General features: G+C 35.3%; 1 protein-coding gene and 1 long non-coding RNA gene across 5 annotated transcripts in view; one reads left to right on the forward strand and one right to left on the reverse strand.

Annotated features, from left to right (window-relative positions):
- Nucleotides 1–18,679, forward strand: part of LOC128220058 (uncharacterized) — a 28,674-nt gene that overhangs the window by 4,249 nt on the left and 5,746 nt on the right. The gene's annotated exons all lie outside the window — the stretch shown is intronic.
- Nucleotides 5,747–18,679, reverse strand: part of LOC128220055 (protein timeless-like) — a 194,449-nt gene continuing 181,516 nt past the window's right edge. For all 4 annotated transcript variants that reach the window (XM_052928308.1, XM_052928307.1, XM_052928310.1 and 1 more), the window contains 2 exons: nucleotides 16,409–16,493; nucleotides 5,747–11,934 (listed from right to left, as the gene is read on the reverse strand). In XM_052928308.1, the coding sequence (XP_052784268.1) occupies nucleotides 11,811–11,934; nucleotides 16,409–16,493 (209 nt within the window). In that variant the 3' untranslated portion in view covers nucleotides 5,747–11,810. The remainder of the gene's footprint in view (nucleotides 11,935–16,408; nucleotides 16,494–18,679) is intronic.

Below are 18,679 nucleotides of genomic sequence, written 5' to 3' on the forward strand. Positions count from 1 at the left end.
ATCATAAAGTGAAGCAGGGCATATTGTCGGGCTTTCCCGATTTGACCATTTTTGAAAGAGTTATTGCCCCTTGCTTATTTTACATTTAAAATTGATTTCTTTGCAACCCCTCTTATGGTTTTCATGCGATTTCTACTAAACTTTCACAGATTGATAATCATAAAGTGAAGGAGGGCATATTGTCGGGTTTTCCCGATTTCACCATTTTTGAAAGAGTTATTGCCCTTTGCTTATTTTACATTTAAAATTGGTTTCTTCGCAACTCCTCTTACGTTTTTCATGCGATTTCTACCAAACGTTCACAGATTGATGACTATATAGTGACGCAGCACATGTTGTCATGCTTTCGCGATTCGACCATTTTAGGAAGAGTTATTGCCCTTTCTTAATTTTACGCATTTCTTATGTTCCTGAGAAACTACCCTTACCATTGAGTGGCTTTCGTTACAAAAAATGCCCCCATGAGGCGGGGGATATAGCTGTCTGTGACCGCTCTTGTCTAGATATGTTTAAACTTCCAATGTGTGTTTATCTGACGAGCCACATGTCTTAGATATGCTGGCTAGATTAATTAAGCCTTATTTCAGGCAGTATGAAATCCTATGTTGCCTTTAACTATTTGTGCGCGAGGAAATTGTGAACAATATTGATAGTCTTACAGAAAAATCATTACTTAAAACAGTGGTATGCTATAGATGAATGTGCACAGATACCCTATATTTTGCATCTATGCCAATAAGAATCAAAGGCTATGTTGTTCAGTTGTTGTCTTACCCCAGTGCACTATGTTGTACAGTCATTGTTCAGTCATTGTCTTTCCCTAGTGCACTATGTTTTACAGTCATTGTCTTACTTTAGTGCACTATGTTGTGCATTCATTGTCTTAACCTAGTGTACTATGTTTTACAGTTATTGTCTTCCTATAGCGCACTGTGTTGTTTATTCATTGTTCATTCATTGTCTTACCCTAGTGCACTATGTTGTTTAATCCTTGTCTTAACCTAGTGCACTATGTTCTTGAGTGGTTGTCTTACTCTAGTGAACTGTGTTGTTCAGTCATTGTCTTACTCTAGTGCACTTTGTTGTTCAGTCCTTGTCTTACTCTAGTGCACTTTGTTGTTCAGTCCTTGTCTTACTCTAGTGCACTTTGTTGTTCAGTCCTTGTCTTACTCTAGTGCACTTTGTTGTTCAGTCCTTGTCTTACTCTAGTGCACTTTGTTGTTCAGTCCTTGTCTTACCCTAGTGCAATATGTTCTTCTGTCATTGTCATACTCTAGTGCACTATCTTCTTCAGTCAGTGTCTCACCCTAGTGCACTATGTTGTTCAGTCCTTGTCTTACCCTAGTGCAATATGTTCTTCTGTCATTGTCATACTCTAGTGCACTATCTTCTTCAGTCAGTGTCTCACCCTAGTGCACTATGTTGTTCAGTCATTGTCTTACCCTAGTGCACTATGTTGCTCAGTCATTGTCTTACCCTAGTGCACTACGTTGTTCAGTCATTGTCTTACTCTAGTGCACTACGTTGTTCAGTCATTGTCTTACTCTAGTGCATTACGTTGTTCAGTCATTGTCTTACCCTAGTGCACTACGTTGTTCAGTCATTGTCTTACTCTAGTGCACTACGTTGTTCAGTCATTGTCTTACTCTAGTGCATTACGTTGTTCAGTCATTGTCTTACCCTAGTGCACTTTGTTGTTCAGTCATTGTCTTACCCTAGTGTAGTAAGTTATTCAGTCCTTGTCCTACCCTACTGCACTATGTTGTCTTCCCCTTATGCACTATGTTGCCCAGTCATTGTCTTACTCTAGTGCATAAAATTGTTCATTCATTGTCTTACTCTAGTGCACTATGTTGTTCAGTCATTGTCTTACTCTAGTGCAATTTGTTGTTCAGTCATTGTCTTACTCTAGTGCACTATGTTGTTCAGTCATTGTCTTACTCTAGTGCACTATGTTGTTCAGTCATTGTCTTACTCTAGTGCACTATGTTGTTCAGACAACACCCTAGTGTACTTTGTTGTTCAGTCATTGTCTTACCCTAGTGCACTACGTTGTTCAGTCATTGTCTTACCCTATTGTTCTTTGTTGTTCAGTCATTGTCTTACCCTAGTGCACTATTTTGTTCAGTCATTGTCTTACCCTATTGTATGTTGTTCAGTCATTGTCTTACCCTAGTGTTCTATGTTGTTCAGTCATTGTTTTACCCTAGTGCACTACGTTGTTCAGTCATTGTCTTACCCTAGTGTTCTATGTTGTTCAGTCATTGTTTTACCCTAGTGCACTACGTTGTTCAGTCATTGTCTTACCCTAGTGTTCTATGTTGTTCAGTCATTGTCTTACCCTAGTGTTCTATGTTGTTCAGTCATTGTTTTACCCTAGTGCACTACGTTGTTCAGTCATTGTCTTACCCTAGTGTTCTATGTTGTTCAGTCACTGTCTCACCCTAGTGTTCTATGTTGTTCAGTCATTGTCTTACCCTAGTGCACTACGTTGTTCAGTCATTGTCTTACCCTAGTGCATTACGTTGTTCAGCCCATGTCTTAACTTAGTGCACTTGGTTGTTCAGTCCATGTCTAACCAGAGTGCACTTGGTAATTTTGCCCTGGTTTGACACCTGTAAATTAGGTAGTTCAGTTGTTGTCTTAAGCTAGTATACTAGACTGTTTAGTGTTTGTATTATTATAGTACATTAGGTTATTGTAAGCTAGTTTACTTGGACTTCCTTTTACAGACATCTATTTACAAACAATCTGTTTCATCAATTTGACAGAAGTACAGAAGACAGGAAGAACAGATGGATGGACGGACATAGTGGCAACCATATATGCTTCTCCTTTCGGGGAAGAAAATTTAAAGCAATTGGAACCTTGTGACATAATACATGTATTTTCTTTACATAGACATGCAAGACCTGCAGTTTTTGTGATCACTAAAGAGGTGACATATAGGTTTAACTTTTGGCATGGGTGCTATACCCTGTGCAGACAAAACCATAGTATATTTGTCAATTTCGATAATGAGATTTATCACTGAAGAAACATCTGTTATGCCCCTTTTACATTTAACTAGCTATCGCAGGAGATATGAATACAGCCAATCTGCCAATGCTGCCTGGACACAGAATTGGCAAACTATTTTTTTTTTAAAAAGCTATAACTTCCAGGTAATAACATGGCTTTTCCACTCATCATGCTTGACCAAAGTATGTTGTTTATTTAAAATCATTGAGTAATATTGGTTATAAGATATGCCCATATACATTCAGACCAGATTTGGTGATGATTGGACAATGGCTTTTCAAGTTATTGATCAGACAATACCTATTTTAGGTAATTTTTTATTTTTCGAAGTTTTCCATGTAGCAGATAGTGAAAACTAGTCTTGCCCTGGCAGCCATGTTTTTAAGAATCACAATGAGGTGAACAAATTTGATAAATGTTCACCTAAGGAACATTTCTGTGAAATTATTTTGAAATTGGGTCAATGGTTTGTAAAGAGAAGATTTTCAATGTTTTCCATTTAGAATTATAGTGGTAACTAGTCCCACCCCTGTCAACCATGTTTTTTTATGGGGTGAAGAAATTTCAATACATGTCACCTTACAAACATTTCTGTGAAATTATTTTGAAGTTGGACCAGAAGTTTCTGAAGATCAGATTTTCAAAGTTTTCCATAAAGACATATAGTGAAAGGTATCCCTGCCCCTGGTGGCCATTTTTGTTTTATGAATCAACCTGGGGTGAAGGAACTTGATAATCTATTTAACATTTCTGTGAAATTATTTTAAAATTTGGCAAGCAGATTCTGAGGATAAGATTGTCAAAGTTTTCTTTATAGACATATAGTAAAAGGTAGCCACAATCCCTGGCAGCCATCTTTTAACAAATCAACGTGGGGAGAAGAAATTTGATACAGTGTCACCTAAGGAACATTTCGATAAAATTATTTTTAATTTGGGTAAGCAGATTCTGAGGATAAGATTTTCAAAGTTTTTCATATAGACATATGGTGAAAAGTAGCCCAACCCCTGGTGGTCATGTTTGTTCACGAATGAACACGGGGTGAAGAAACTTGATACAGGGTCACCTATGGAACATTTCTGTATAATTATTTTAAATTCGGGCCAGCTGATTCTGAGTAAAAGATTTTCTTTATGGTTACTATGGCAACCTGAGTTCTGCAGGGAACCTCTTTTATTAAAGGAATCTGGAAGAGGACAACCCAAGGAACATTCCTGTGAAAATTTGGTCCCAGTGATTTAGGAGAAAATGTTGAAGGAAAATGATGAGGAAGGAGCGATGGCGACAGACGATTGACAATCACCTGATCACAATAGCTCACACTGAGCACTTTGTGCTCAGATGTGGTAGAAACCCATCTCCAGTCAGTTCGCATAAAGCATCTTAGGTCATTTTCTAACAGTCATTTTCAGACAGTATCTTGTTAGTCAAAAAATATAATTATATATTATTTTCTGAAAGAAAAATTTCATTGATTTTAATTTCAATGATTATATAACATGGTTACATAATATTTAAAATTGATGTTAGTACATATGAAATTTGACAATAAAACATTGAATTAAGTTTAGAAATGACTTAAGATGTTTTATGAATACCAGCCCAGAGGCTTATGGAATACTGCTTTAATGTTTTTAATTCAGAATACCAGCCCAGAGGCTTATGGAATACTGCTTTTATGTTTTTAATTCTGAATACCAGCCCAGAGGCTTATGGAATACTGCTTTTATGTTTTTAATTCAGAATACCAGCCCAGAGGCTTATGGAATACTGCTTTTATGTTTTTAATTCTGAATACCAGCCCAGAGGCTTATGGAATACTGCTTTTATGTTTTTAATTCAGAATACCAGCCCAGAGGCTTATGGAATACTGCTTTTATGTTTTTGATTCTGAATACCAGCCCAAAGGCTTATGGAATACTGCTTTCATGTTTTTAATTCTGAATATGTTTTTATTTCAGAATACCAGCCCAGAGGCTTATGGAATACTGCTTTTATGTTTTTAATTCTGAATACCAGCCCAGAGGCTTATGGAATACTGTTTTTATGTTTTTAATTCAGAATACAAGCCCAGAGGCTTATGGAATACTGCTTTTATGTTTTTAATTCTGAATACCAGCCCAGAGGCTTATGGAATACTGCTTTCATGTTTTTAATTCTGAATACCAGCCCAGAGGCTAATGGAATACTGCTTTCATGTTTATAATTCTGAATACCAGCCCAGAGGCTTATGGAATACTGCTTTTATGTTTTTAATTCTGAATACCAGCCCAGAGGCTTATGGAATACTGCTTTCATGTTTTTAATTCAGAATACCAGCCCAGATGTTTTTAATTCTGAATACCAGCCCAGAGGCTTATGGAATACTGTTTTTATGTTTTTAATTCTGAATATGTTTTTAATTCAGAATACAAGCCCAGAGGCTTATGGAATACTGCTTTTATGTTTTTAATTCTGAATACCAGCCCAGAGGCTTATGGAATACTGCTTTTATGTTTTTAATTCTGAATACCAGCCCAGAGGCTTATGGAATACTGCTTTCATGTTTTTAATTCTGAATACCAGCCCAGAGGCTTATGGAATACTGCTTTCATGTTTTTAATTTTGAATACCAGCCCAGAGGCTTTTGGAATACTGCTTTCATGTTTTTAATTCTAATGGCTGCAGTGGATCATGATTTGCATGGTCTCTGAGTAGCTGCTAAACAACAAGGCCTAGGTTTTATTCATTGCTTTAATTACAACAAATTTACATTTCACATTGATTCAAACACTAAGAAATAACACATTAAAATATTAATGACAAAAAATAAATCGGTCAATAATTTACACAGAACACAATAAACATAAATGTTTTTGAAATAATAGAACTGTTGAATATATGAAACAAAGTTGTCAATAGTTAGTTTGGACCTTTACATAAGTTGACCATTCAATAAACATGTTGGCTAACTGATCAAACCAAGGAATTTTAACTGAGGCTGCTGCTGATCTGTAGGTATGCCTGAATGCAATCATTTAAATCCAGAATCAGTTAAAGGCAATTGATGTTAAACAGTGTAAAACAATGGAAAAAGGTAACGCAGAAATTTGGTGAAAAGGGGACTTTTCCACAAGTATGAAAATCAAACAAGAGGGCCATAATGGCCCTTAATCGCTCACCTGAGTAAAGGAGTTTAACCTTTGTAATCAATATAGCTTGATATTTGTTCTCAAAGAATATTAAATAAAAATACTGGTCAAACATGTTGCCTGGATAATCACTGACAGGACTTGTTACAGTTGGCTGCACACTGACAGGACTTGTTACAGTTGGCGCACACTGACAGGACTTGGTGATTAACTGCACACTGACAGGATTTTGTTCAGTTGCCTGCACACTGACAGAATTTGATTCTCATACCTGCACACTGACAGGACTTTGTTCAGTTGCCTGCACACTGACAGGACTTGATAATTGACTGCACACTGACAGCACTTGGAACAGATACCTGCACACTGACAGGACTTTTTCATTTGCTTGCACACTGACAGGACTCTGTTCAATGTTAAATTGCTTGCACACTGAAAGAACTTTTAGTATAGACACATAAACAACAATCAGTGCACCATCCAATAAAATCAATAAAATGCCTTAAGCTCTAAAAATCAAATATCAGAACACATTCAGCACCTTCCACTAATATCATTGCTTCTTCCATCTAGGTCAACATCACCTTCCTTCACATGTTCAGAATCATGGTGGTGGTTGGTGGTTTTAGTAGTTTATACTCCGGGTCCCGGCGTGAGCACATTGAAGGGTCCCAGAGTGACAGTTCAACCACCGCACACCTATCCTGGGCGGTGAACCAGTACTAGGTGCCTTCACTTCTGCAAGGAACTGACAACTTCTGTACATGCCAGGGGCAGTGGTACAGTGCGAATGGTCGTAGAAAGGATTTCATAACCAATCACAACAGAAGTGACCTGGTCTGCCCGGGAATCGAACCCGGGCTGTCCGATTAACAGTCCAACGCTCTACCGACTGAGCTAACCGGGCGGACGGTTCAGACATTCGGAGCTCCTCGGCCATTTTTTCAAAAACAACCTCGGATGTATGCCGGTAAATCTGTTGAAGTAGTCCGTATTTTTTTTTAATAAAAGCATTAATTAAATGTAGTGTTTAAGAGTTGTATTCATTGCTCTCAGTTTAAATTGATTGCCAGTGAAGTGTATTATTGCAAACATAATTACGATTCCCAAGAGTTAAGTCATAAATTTTAACTACTAAATAAGATTACTACGCGATCTATTTGCAGCGGACTTAAACGTACCACTTTTTAAGTATGTAAACCGTCCATATACATCCGAGGTTGTTTTTGAAAAAATGGCCGAGGAGTTCCGAATGCCGTTCAGAATCATGTTTTTCTTCAAATTCAGTAAGGCTTATTCACTATCCACACAGAAGATAAGATTGTAGCTTAGAATAATCTACATGAAGTTCAATGGAAAAGTAAAAATGAAATTTCTCCTAAGAATAAAGTGTATACTAATTATTTGAATCTATGAACCTAGAAAAATAACAATAATTAGCTTTAAGGGACTATGTAGCAGATGTAGGACTATGTTGAAGACTTAAAATTTAAAATCTATTCCCTTGTTACTAAAAATAGAAAGTAGTGGAATCTCCAACAAAAAGGGAGACCATATAAAGAGTAAACTTTACATAACTATCAGATTTTAACATTTTGGCCATTTTGTTGTTGTTGTTGTTGATCAATCATGACCCCTTGTTGTATTTTTGTAGAGGGTCACCCAAGGAATCTTTCTGTAAAGTTTAATTGAATTTGGACTGGTAGTTCTAAAGGAGATGTTTTTTTAAAGCAAAATAGGAAGCTGGCCTTTTTGTTGTTGTTGCTGTTGTTGTTATTGTTGATCAATCGGGACCCCTTGTTGTATTTTTGTAGAGGGTCACTCAAGAAAGCTTCCTGTACAGTTTCATTGAATTTGGAGCTGTAGTTTCAGAGATGTTTTTTTAAAGCAAAACAGGAAGTCGGCTATTCTGTTGTTTTTGCTGTTGTTTTTGTTGTTGATCAATCGTGACCTCTTGTTGTATTTTTGTAGTTGGTCACCCAAGGAAGCTTTCTGTGAAGTTTCATTGAATTTGGCCAGGTAGTTTAAGAGGAGAAGTTTTTTAAGCAATTGTTGACGGACTGACGCCGGACAAAGACCAATCACAATAGCTCACCTTGAGCACTTCGTGCTCTGGCGAGCTAAAAATGGTGAAAATATGAACATTGAAAACTTGTCTGTCATCTTGAACGCAACAAATACTTATCCAGTGGTGATTCAACAGAATATAAACTTTGACCTGGCTTATCAGCCAATCAAACAGTTTTCACATGGAGACACATTAATGAGTTGTTAAAGGTATGGGTTTTTTTTTCTTAAAACATTAATTTCATAACAATCATCTAATTGATCATTTTTGTGAGTTTCAGACTGAAGGTAAAATTAAGATCATTAAAAAGAGCGGCAAACCAATGCTGGAAAATTTGCCACCATTTTTAATTTAATTGCTTGGTGAATATCAGTCGCAATCATGGTGTAAAACAGTTCCAATACTCTAACATGGTGGCAAATATTTGCTGGCAAACAATGTAAAACTGTTTCAATACCCTGACGCGGTGCCAAATGATGAATATAATTTCAGTTTTCTGTTCCTTCAATTTTTCATAATTTTTTATAAAATGTCAATTTTTTTCAAATTTTGAACTGTATATTTATCAACACAACATTTTTACTTACAAGTTTCATGAATATAGCTTATACTTCTAGATTTATACTAAGATCCTCTCAAGTGGTATTTTCATTCCCAGCAACCACAATTTTAAGCTGAACAAATAATGATGTGCATACATGTAATTTCCTAATGGCCCTTGATCTACAAGCCAAGTTTCATTAATTTTCCTTTTCTAATTATTAAGTACATGCAGGTTCTAGTAAAAAAAGTGACATTTACTCTATCTATTTTGCAACAACAATAACAAATTTTGTCTGACATAAACATAAAATTACTAACATAAACTAGGAAAGGCTCTCTATCTACAAACAAAGTTTCTTTAACCTAGCTGGCCTACTTCTTGACTGCCTGCATTGTCTAGTTTTATGGATGTACCGAGGGTAAACCTATATGTAACTGATTAAATTTTAAACTGTTATGGAAGGTGACATTAAACAAACCATAAAAAGCTGTCACAGTAGGTGATAAATGCCCCCCCCCCCCAAATGCCATCCAGTTCAATGGATAATGCAATTACTTATATTCCTACATTCAAGAAGAGCCATCACAAACTAAAATCATATGCTAGCTCCACCAGTAAAAAGGTCACAAGATCTCAAGACAAAATATTTGATATCTGATTTCAAAACTGCACTCATGGGCCAAATTTCATTTTTGTAGCTTCAAATATAAGAAAGTTTGTCAAAAGGGTTGGGGTCAGCTTTGAACCCAGGGACATAATTTGAAAAATCTTGGTAGAAGGCCATCATATGATACTTCATAACAAATAGCAAAGGTCTGGGCTATGTGGTTTGATAAAAGATTTTCCTATTTGAGTCTATAGGAAACTTGTGAACCCCAGGGTTTGGCCAGTTTTGATCAAATGGTCATTATTTAAACAATCTTGGTAAAAAACTACTGTATGATGCTACATAAAAAAAGTTTGTTTCATACATGTCTATAGAGAACTTGTGACCCCAGGGCTGGACCATTTTTAAATCAAGGGGCAGGATTTGAACAAACTTGATAGAGGACTACTATATGTTGCTACGTACAAAAAAAACCCAAAGGGTCTAGGCCTAGCAGTTTCAGACAAGAATATTTTCAAACATTTCTCAATTTAAGTACATTAGAAACTTGTGACCTCAACAGTGGGGGCCAGAAAATATGCGCTTTTAATGCAGTAAAAATGCGCTTTATTGCATAAACGCGCTTTTAGCCCCAAAAAACACACTTATAATGTGGAAAAAATGCACTTTTAACACAAAAATAATGTGCTTTAAAACTGAAAAAAAATGCAATTTTAATGCAGAAAAAATGTGCTTATAACACAAAAAAAGAGGGTCCTAAAACACTTACCTAAGCAAAGGGCCACAACTCTGTGATAAAGCATTAATAAAAATGTTGCAATTTAAACATATTTTTACTGCTGACAATGCCTTCTTTTATATTTCTGAAGGGTCATGCAATGAAGCTACCTGTAAAGTTTCATTGAATTTGGCCTGGTAGTTTTAGAGATTTTTTTAAAGCAAAAAAGTATGTCGGCCATTTTGTTGTTGATCAATCTCAATGCCTTGTTGTATTTTTGTAGAGGGTCATGCAATGAAGCTTCCTGTAAAGTTTCAGTGAATTTGGCCTGGTAGTTTCAGAGGAGATGTTTTTTAAAGCAAAACAGGAAGTTGGCCATTTTCTTGTTGTTGTTGTTGATCAATAGTGATCCCTTGTTGTATTTTTATAGAGGGTCACCCAAGGAAGCTTCCTGTAAAGTTTCATTGAATGTGGCCAGGTAGTTTCAGAGGAGATGTTTTTTTAAGCAAAACAGGAAGTCAGCCATTTTGTTGTTGTTGCTGTTGTTGTTGACCCTTGGGTGACCCCTTGTTGTATTTTTGCAGAGGGTCACCCAAGGAAGCTTCCTGTAAAGTTTCATTGAATTTGGACTGGTAGTTTCAGAGGCTATGTTTTTTTAAAGCAAAACAGGAAGTTGGCCATTTTGTTGTTGTTGTTGTTGTTGATCAATCGTGACCCCTTGTTCTATTTTTGTAGATCAGAGGAGATGTTTTTTTAAAGCAAAACAAGAAGTCAGCCATTTTGTTGTTGTTAAACAATCGTGACCCCTTGATGTATTTTTGTAGAGGGACACCCAAGGAAGCTTCTTGTGAAGTTTCATTAAATTTGGCCGGGTAGTTTCAGAGGAGATTTGTTAAAGCAATTATTGACAGACGGACTGACGACGGACAAAGACCGATCACAATAGCTCACTTTGAGCACTTCGTGCTCTGGTGAGCTAAAAATGTGCTTTTAAGACAGACAAAATGCACTTACTTGTATAAATGTGTTTTTAACACAGAAACAAATACAGTGCCAATACCCCTGCGTTTGATGTGGATGTTCTAAGCTCTAGGCCACAAGCTTTTTGTCAAGAAGATTTTTTGAATAAATTAATTGAGTATAAAAATAATCAAAGGTCAATAACTCTTCAATATATAAACAAAATAATGTTTCTTTTTGTGTAGCATTTCTCCTCAACACAGTCAATATGTGTATGAAGTTTGAAGACAATACCTAAAAATTATTAAGAGAAATGGAGAAAAGTAGACTTTGACTTATTTCCCAGGACAGACGGTACAAGGTGATTCCTAATAAAACTAACTATACTGTACATAGAAGACCATATAAATTATTCATTATCATCATACATAATACATTAAAACAATTACCATGGATTGCTAACAATGTGGACAATAAGGCGTTCAGTTATAGTTAATAATTAGGATACACCTACATTCTGAAATTTGTTATAAATCTGAAAATATGCTACACTGAAAGTAAAAGTTTCCGATGACAAAAGAGTAATAAGTACAAACACATACAACTTCTAAACGCCCAATTCTTCCAATTAACATCAATGAAGGCCAAGACGAGCTTCAACATCATAACCAACCAAGATAAAGTTGTCAAACTTATTACCCTCAAAAAGATGTTGCCTTTACTTTATTTGACAATAAGAAGGTGTAAGATAGCTATGATGTTCAAATGATGTCCATGCTGCGAGCGTTGGGCACTTTAATTGAGACAAAGTCCATCTTCTCCTGCCAGTTATAGCTGTCCACTAGCTTCATCCATGCCACAGACGGGGTCTTGAATGTCCTAGACCTTAAAAAACATATTTAAACATGTACTATACCATATAAACAGAGATGATGACATGAGCTTATTATACAAAATCACTACTATTTATAGGTTATAAGAGCTTCCAGTAGGAGATGGCCAATACATGGCAGTTTTTAATCAATCACAAAAATAATCAAGAAAAAAGTTGATGCATAGCATCAAGTCGGCGCAATGAAATTAGAAGAAAAACGTGCATGCAGATAACCAAAAATGGTTATTATTTCAATGATAATATTTGTTTTTATGTTGGGTGTACATATGCTCGAAGGACAATATGGTTAATAATATTGTTACAATAGTTTAAGCCCGGAATTACTGATATTCTGTTATTTTTTCCCAAGCTAAACCTCCGGTTAAAACTAAATTAAAACAAAAATATACATACGTTTCTTAGAAAGAAATAGAGTCAATGGTCTAATACATAGATTTCAATACAGTCATACCTGTATTAAGTGGCCACCCTTGGGAAATGATCAAAGTGGCTGCTTAAGACAGGTGGCCACTTAATCCAGGTTTGGCATTTCCGCCACTTTAGCTATATTCAGAGATGGAGTATGTATCTTAACCACCACCTCACACCACAATCAATAACATATGTATCAATATTATTGAAGAAGGTTGAATAAAAATACATTAGTATAGATAAAATAACTTTATTTCAAATTTATAAATAAAATACATTAGTTAATGTTGATACAAGGCATAAAAAAACACACCACATATCAGTCTACACATTTACACAACTACATGTGCATACACATTTCCTGTACGAGTGTACATACACGTTTTTCGTTCACTTTTTAAAGTAGTCCGTACATTAAATAAATGTTGATGCATAGCATAAACAAAACACCAAAGATCAGTCTACACATTTACACAACTACATGTGCATACACATTTCCTGTAATTTTCCTCTGTCTTTTTGCGTTTGGATTTCCATTGCTTTCATATCCCTCCACAATTTCATGCTTAAGTAAGAAATTGATTTGAGTCCGTCCACAGTTAAATTCCTTGGCAACACTTCTTGCACTATGGACGTTTTCTAATAACTTTATACACTTGACACGTTCGTTTAGTGTCAAACACTTTTGAATAGTCTTTTTTTCAGCCAAAATCAAAGTAAAAAAACATATCAAGAACAATGCATTGTAAATATCCGTTCGTAGAAATATAAATCCGTGCAATTTCAAAATTAATATTTTTAGTGAATAAAAATCGTAACTCGTTTCACGCCGTCGAATGACAATGCAAACTGTGAATTCATAATAACCGATGTTTTTGTCTGTATTTAATAATTAACTTCTTAATTATTTAATTATCTTATTAATTGTGTCATTAATTGTGTCAATTCTGATCAAAACATTTGCCGACGTGTTATAAACATGATTTCTCGATGAGTAAACATGCATGACAATCGTGTGATGCAATATTCATTTTCATTGGATGACGGAGATACTCGTTCTTTTTCGTAAACTTCTATACGCAATTAAAGCTGTGTAATGGAAAAATTTATAAGCAGAAGTGTCAGTGACAAGGGATTAAGTGGCCGCTTATTAGTGATAATATGGCTTCATGGGGACAAAAATTAGTGGCCGTGGCCGCGTTAGACAGTTGGCTGCTTAATGCACGTACATTATATAGTAAAAACGTACAGGGGGAATTTGGATTGGCCCGTTAAGGCAGGTGGCCATTTAAAGCAGGTGACCATTCAGCCAGGTTTGACTGTAGCATGAAATTCACCTTTTATTTGTACTGGCATGTTATGTGAATTCCTTGCTTTATATTTTGTATAAGTTTTTGTAACACATTTCACTCATATGAGTATATAGAACGGGGATAAAAAATACTATACATCAAGAGGGAATTATCTGGAGTTCATTCTTTCGAATGACATTTTCAAAACAAACAATTAAGCTCAAGGTTAATTTTTCAAAAATCGGCATTTTTGCCATCACCAAGGGAGATTACTGCGTAGGAGGTTTACAAACATAAAGGATATTGTAATAGTACCGTGTAACCTTCATCTATTTGGGTGGAAGTTGATATCAATCGGAACACCTCGGCCTGTATCTATCTCGGAGTTTTTATGATTGAGTTGGTATTTAAAATCAAAATTTTAAAAATAATAAGCAAGGCTATTATAATTTAAGGTTTCATTATCAATTAAAGTGTAAAGTTTTATAAAACATACTAAAATTCATATTTTATCATGCAACGTGGAAACTATTGAAAGCATCGTTCTGCAATTTATGAACTAGTCGGAATATTTCTAAAGAAATATCAAATATAGTCGGCGCCCTTCTATTAGGTATTGCCCAATAACAAAGACATTGGCACTAATGATAACAACAAGGTGATATCAAAATACCTAAACAAGTAAATGGTACAACTTTCTTTATAAAACTGAACAGGCTTGGGCAAAGTTAAAAAGTATCTATATTAGCCCTTTAAATCTATTACAGCCTGATCTGGCTATCACAAACTAATTATAGGTATCCAAGATCAAGTTCAGCCTCCTTATAAAGCCTTGCTCTCTCGTACTATTTCATAACATAAGCACTGCTTTAACCCCTTACCACTTCACGTAGAACAAAAATAAACAGATAAATTTGTCTGTGGTATAACTTCATACATAACATAATTTAATATCCTCCATCTTGAATATAGTCTTTTGGAATAAAAAGGCCTTTAAACCCAATTTTATATTTCACAAGAAGTTATTGCACACTTAATGTAACTCCTTCATGGTTTGTAAAATACACTTTTTTTAATTATGAAATAAAGTGTGGCAAATCATGATTGTTGAAACAAAAACACTAAAAGCTGGAACCCTTCAGCAAATGTTGATATTTGCTCAAATATCGTCTTTGAAGACCGCAATTGTCAATCGCATTACTAAGGCGATTGAAAATTAATTACAGCTGTGGTGATAGGTTGATTGACTTTTTCACGTGATGTTATCAATGTATCCTTAACAGGTCAACGTATCCACCACTTTTGTTAAAGTCTCGGTGGCTGTGTGGACTAGCTGGCTATTTTCTACTTTTTTCTTGACCACCGGCGTGGGTTCGAAACCCACTAAAACCAAAATACATTTTTATGCTATAACTGTTTTTTTTCCATATCATAGAGTAAAATAATGATAAAATAAATGTTTTCAGATGCCTTACCGGGAAAACTAATTTTTGGTCCAAAAAACATGAGCCAGTCACTTCAAAGAAACTGAATCAAGGAAATAATATAGTTATGTCATTCTGGTACCTTTCATTCATATATATTTTTGAAAAACACACAATGTACACTGCTGGGAGAAACAGGTCATTGGGGCATGATGAGGATGGTTTTATAGCTGATAAATATACCTTACACCTTACATAGGTGTCCATTCTTTGTATTTGTATATCAATGTATTTTAATAAAAAAAACACTTTTTTGATGTCATCGGTCCAAAAAACATTTCTGGTCGGTCAGCACCTGTCCAAAAATATCTTTTCGACCTCTCACCTCATCAAACTGTTCAGCGCTGCTTTACAATTTACAGAAAAAAAATGTCACTTGCAAACATAGCCAAACGACCAATAAAACACATCAAAAGTGCCTTGAAAATATTGAAGATAAAATATAGTATAATATAAGAAATATTCCACACCACTTCACCTCAGTCCATATACACCTTCAGGGGCTTACTGGTCGGTCATCACAATGTCATATGACCCTCAATGGTGTGTAATATTTCTTAATTATATTGTGATATATATATTATCGTAAGACGTTAATAATTTAAACAAAAATGTTTTTCAATTAAAGTTATTCAATATTATTTTGAATAATAAATTGAATTGAACAATAATTAAACATGCATATAAAAAGCAAAGTTTCGCACTGTCAAAATATTTTTTGTCAGTTGTATAATAAGGTGTGAAAAACTCGCATTGCCTTTTGTTCTGTTTAACATTACCAATACTACAAATTGATGCAATAATGGTCTTGTTTTTTTCACACATTTACGCGAACTTTATTGTTTTCTATAGGTGTTGACATTTTGAGAAAAAACCCGTACAATATAAGGTTTATGCATATTTTCATAAAAGGCACCTTTCAGTGCTATCCAGAAACAAATGGTCACAATCAGTTTTTTTAAGTGCCTTTCCTAACATAAAACGAATTAAAATGAAACACATTTTGCATTATCATTGTATGGTTTTAAAGAAAACCATTGCCATTTTCACGAAAAAAATATTTTTCGTCACTGTCAACAAACATGGTGGCCGAAATTGACAGACCTTTTTGACATATTTTCTATGCGTCCTTTAACCCAAAACATAGATTAAACGTTTTTTTTCTCAGTTTTTTCACATATTTTTTTGTCTGCGTCTAATACCCCCTATCGTCTTATACCAAGTCATAAACAGTAATTCTAATTTTGACTAACAGATGAAATAAAATGTTTTCTTACGTAGAGGAACCATTGTCAAATGTGCCATCCAATAGTCTGGTTATCTTGTCTTCAGATACAGCCCTCCAGTCAAAATTTGCTGTTTCTGAAAAATACATTCACGCTGATAATTATTAAAAAGTACAATGATATAACTTTTATCAAAAATGGTTCATTTAGATGCATAGACGGTTGAAATAACAAGGGTTGATCTAGATACATAGACGGTTGAATAACAAGGGTTGATCTAGATACATAGACGGTTGAATAACAAGGGTTGATCTAGATACATAGACGGTTGAAATAACAAGGGTTGATCTAGATACATAGACGGTTGAAATAACAAGGGTTGATCTAGATACATAGACGGTTGAATAACAAGGGTTGATCTAGATACATAGACGGTTGAATAACAAGGGTTGATCTAGATACATAGACCGTTGAAATAACAAGGGTTGATCTAGATACATAGACCGTTGAAATAACAAGGGTTGATCTAGATGCATATACGGTTGAAAAACAAGGGTTGATCTAGATGCATATACGGTTGAAAAACAAGGGTTGATCTAGATACATAGACAGTTGAATAACAAGGGTTGATCTAGATGCATATACGGTTGAAAAACAAGGGTTGATCCAGATACATAGACGGTTGAATAACAAGGGTTGATCCAGATACATAGACGGTTGAATAACAAGGGTTGATCCAGATACATAGACGGTTGAATAACAAGGGTTGATCTAGATACATAGACGGTTGAATAACAAGGGTTGATCTAGATACATAGACGGTTGAATAACAAGGGTTGATCTAGATACATCGACGGTTGAAAAACAAGGGTTGATCTAGATACATAGACGGTTGAAAAACAAGGGTTGATCTAGATACATAGACGGTTGAAAAACAAGGGTTGATCTAGATACATAGACGGTTGAATAACAAGGGTTGATCTAGATACATAGACGGTTGAAAAACAAGGGTTGATCTAGATACATAGACGGTTGAATAACAAGGGTTGATCCAGATACATAGACGGTTGAAAAACAAGGGTTGATCTAGATACATAGACGGTTGAATAACAACGGTTGAAATAACAAGGGTTGATCAAGATACAAAGACGGTTGAAATAACAAGGGTTGATCTAGATACATAGACGGTTGAAATAACAAGGGTTGATCTAGATATATAGACGGTTGAAATAACAAGGGTTGGTCAAGATACAAAGATGGTTGAAATAACAAGGGTTGATCTAGATACATAGACGGTTGAAATAACAAGGGTTGATCTAGATACATAGACGGTTGAAATAACAAGGGTTGATCTAGATACATAGACGGTTGAAATAACAAGGGTTGATCTAGATACATAGACGGTTGAAATAACAAGGGTTGATCTAGATACATAGACGGTTGAAATAACAAGGGTTGATCTAGATATATAGACGGTTGAAATAACAAGGGTTGATCTAGATACATAGACGGTTGAAATAACAAGGGTTGATCTAGATATATAGATGGTTGAAATAACAAGGGTTGGTCAAGATACAAAGATGGTTGAAATAACAAGGGTTGATCTAGATACATAGACGGTTGAAATAACAAGGGTTGATCTAGATATATAGACGGTTGAAATAACAAGGGATGGTCAAGATACAAAGATGGTTGAAATAACAAGGGTTGATCTAGATACATAGACGGTTGAAATAACAAGGGCTGATCTAGATACATAGACGGTTGAAATAACAAGGGTTGATCTAGATTCAATGACAGTTTAAACAAGAGATGTTTGTCAAACATTATGCGCCCCCTGAGTGCCATATTGTCAAGAATATTTGAACAATTGAATGAAATATGTATGGACCGAAATGACAGCTGATTTGTCATTGACATTGGATGCCTTTGAGGCAGTTTTAAGATAATGAGCATTTAACGTGTGAGGATCCTCTAAGTAGCAGGGAATAAGTAAATATGACATAATTTTAATGACCAAAATCAGGTAATTTAATGATCAATATGAGATGTGACCTTGACCTTTGACTAAATGACCTCTAAATTCATAGGGGTCATCTACTGGTCACCCCCAACCTAAATGTTAAGTTTAAGGGCCATGGCTGTAGGCATTTTTGAGTCATCACACAGATAAGCTTTTTGCATTCAAGGTCAGTGAGACATTGACTTTTGACCCGATGACCCCTAAAATCAATAGGGGTCATTTACTGGTCAGGCCCAATCTTCATATCAAGATTGAGGGCCATGGGTACAGGCATTGTCAGTTATCACTCGGACAATCTT

This window comes from Mya arenaria, chromosome 15, assembly GCF_026914265.1.
Source record: "Mya arenaria isolate MELC-2E11 chromosome 15, ASM2691426v1".
Classification (NCBI taxonomy): domain Eukaryota; kingdom Metazoa; phylum Mollusca; class Bivalvia; order Myida; family Myidae; genus Mya; species Mya arenaria.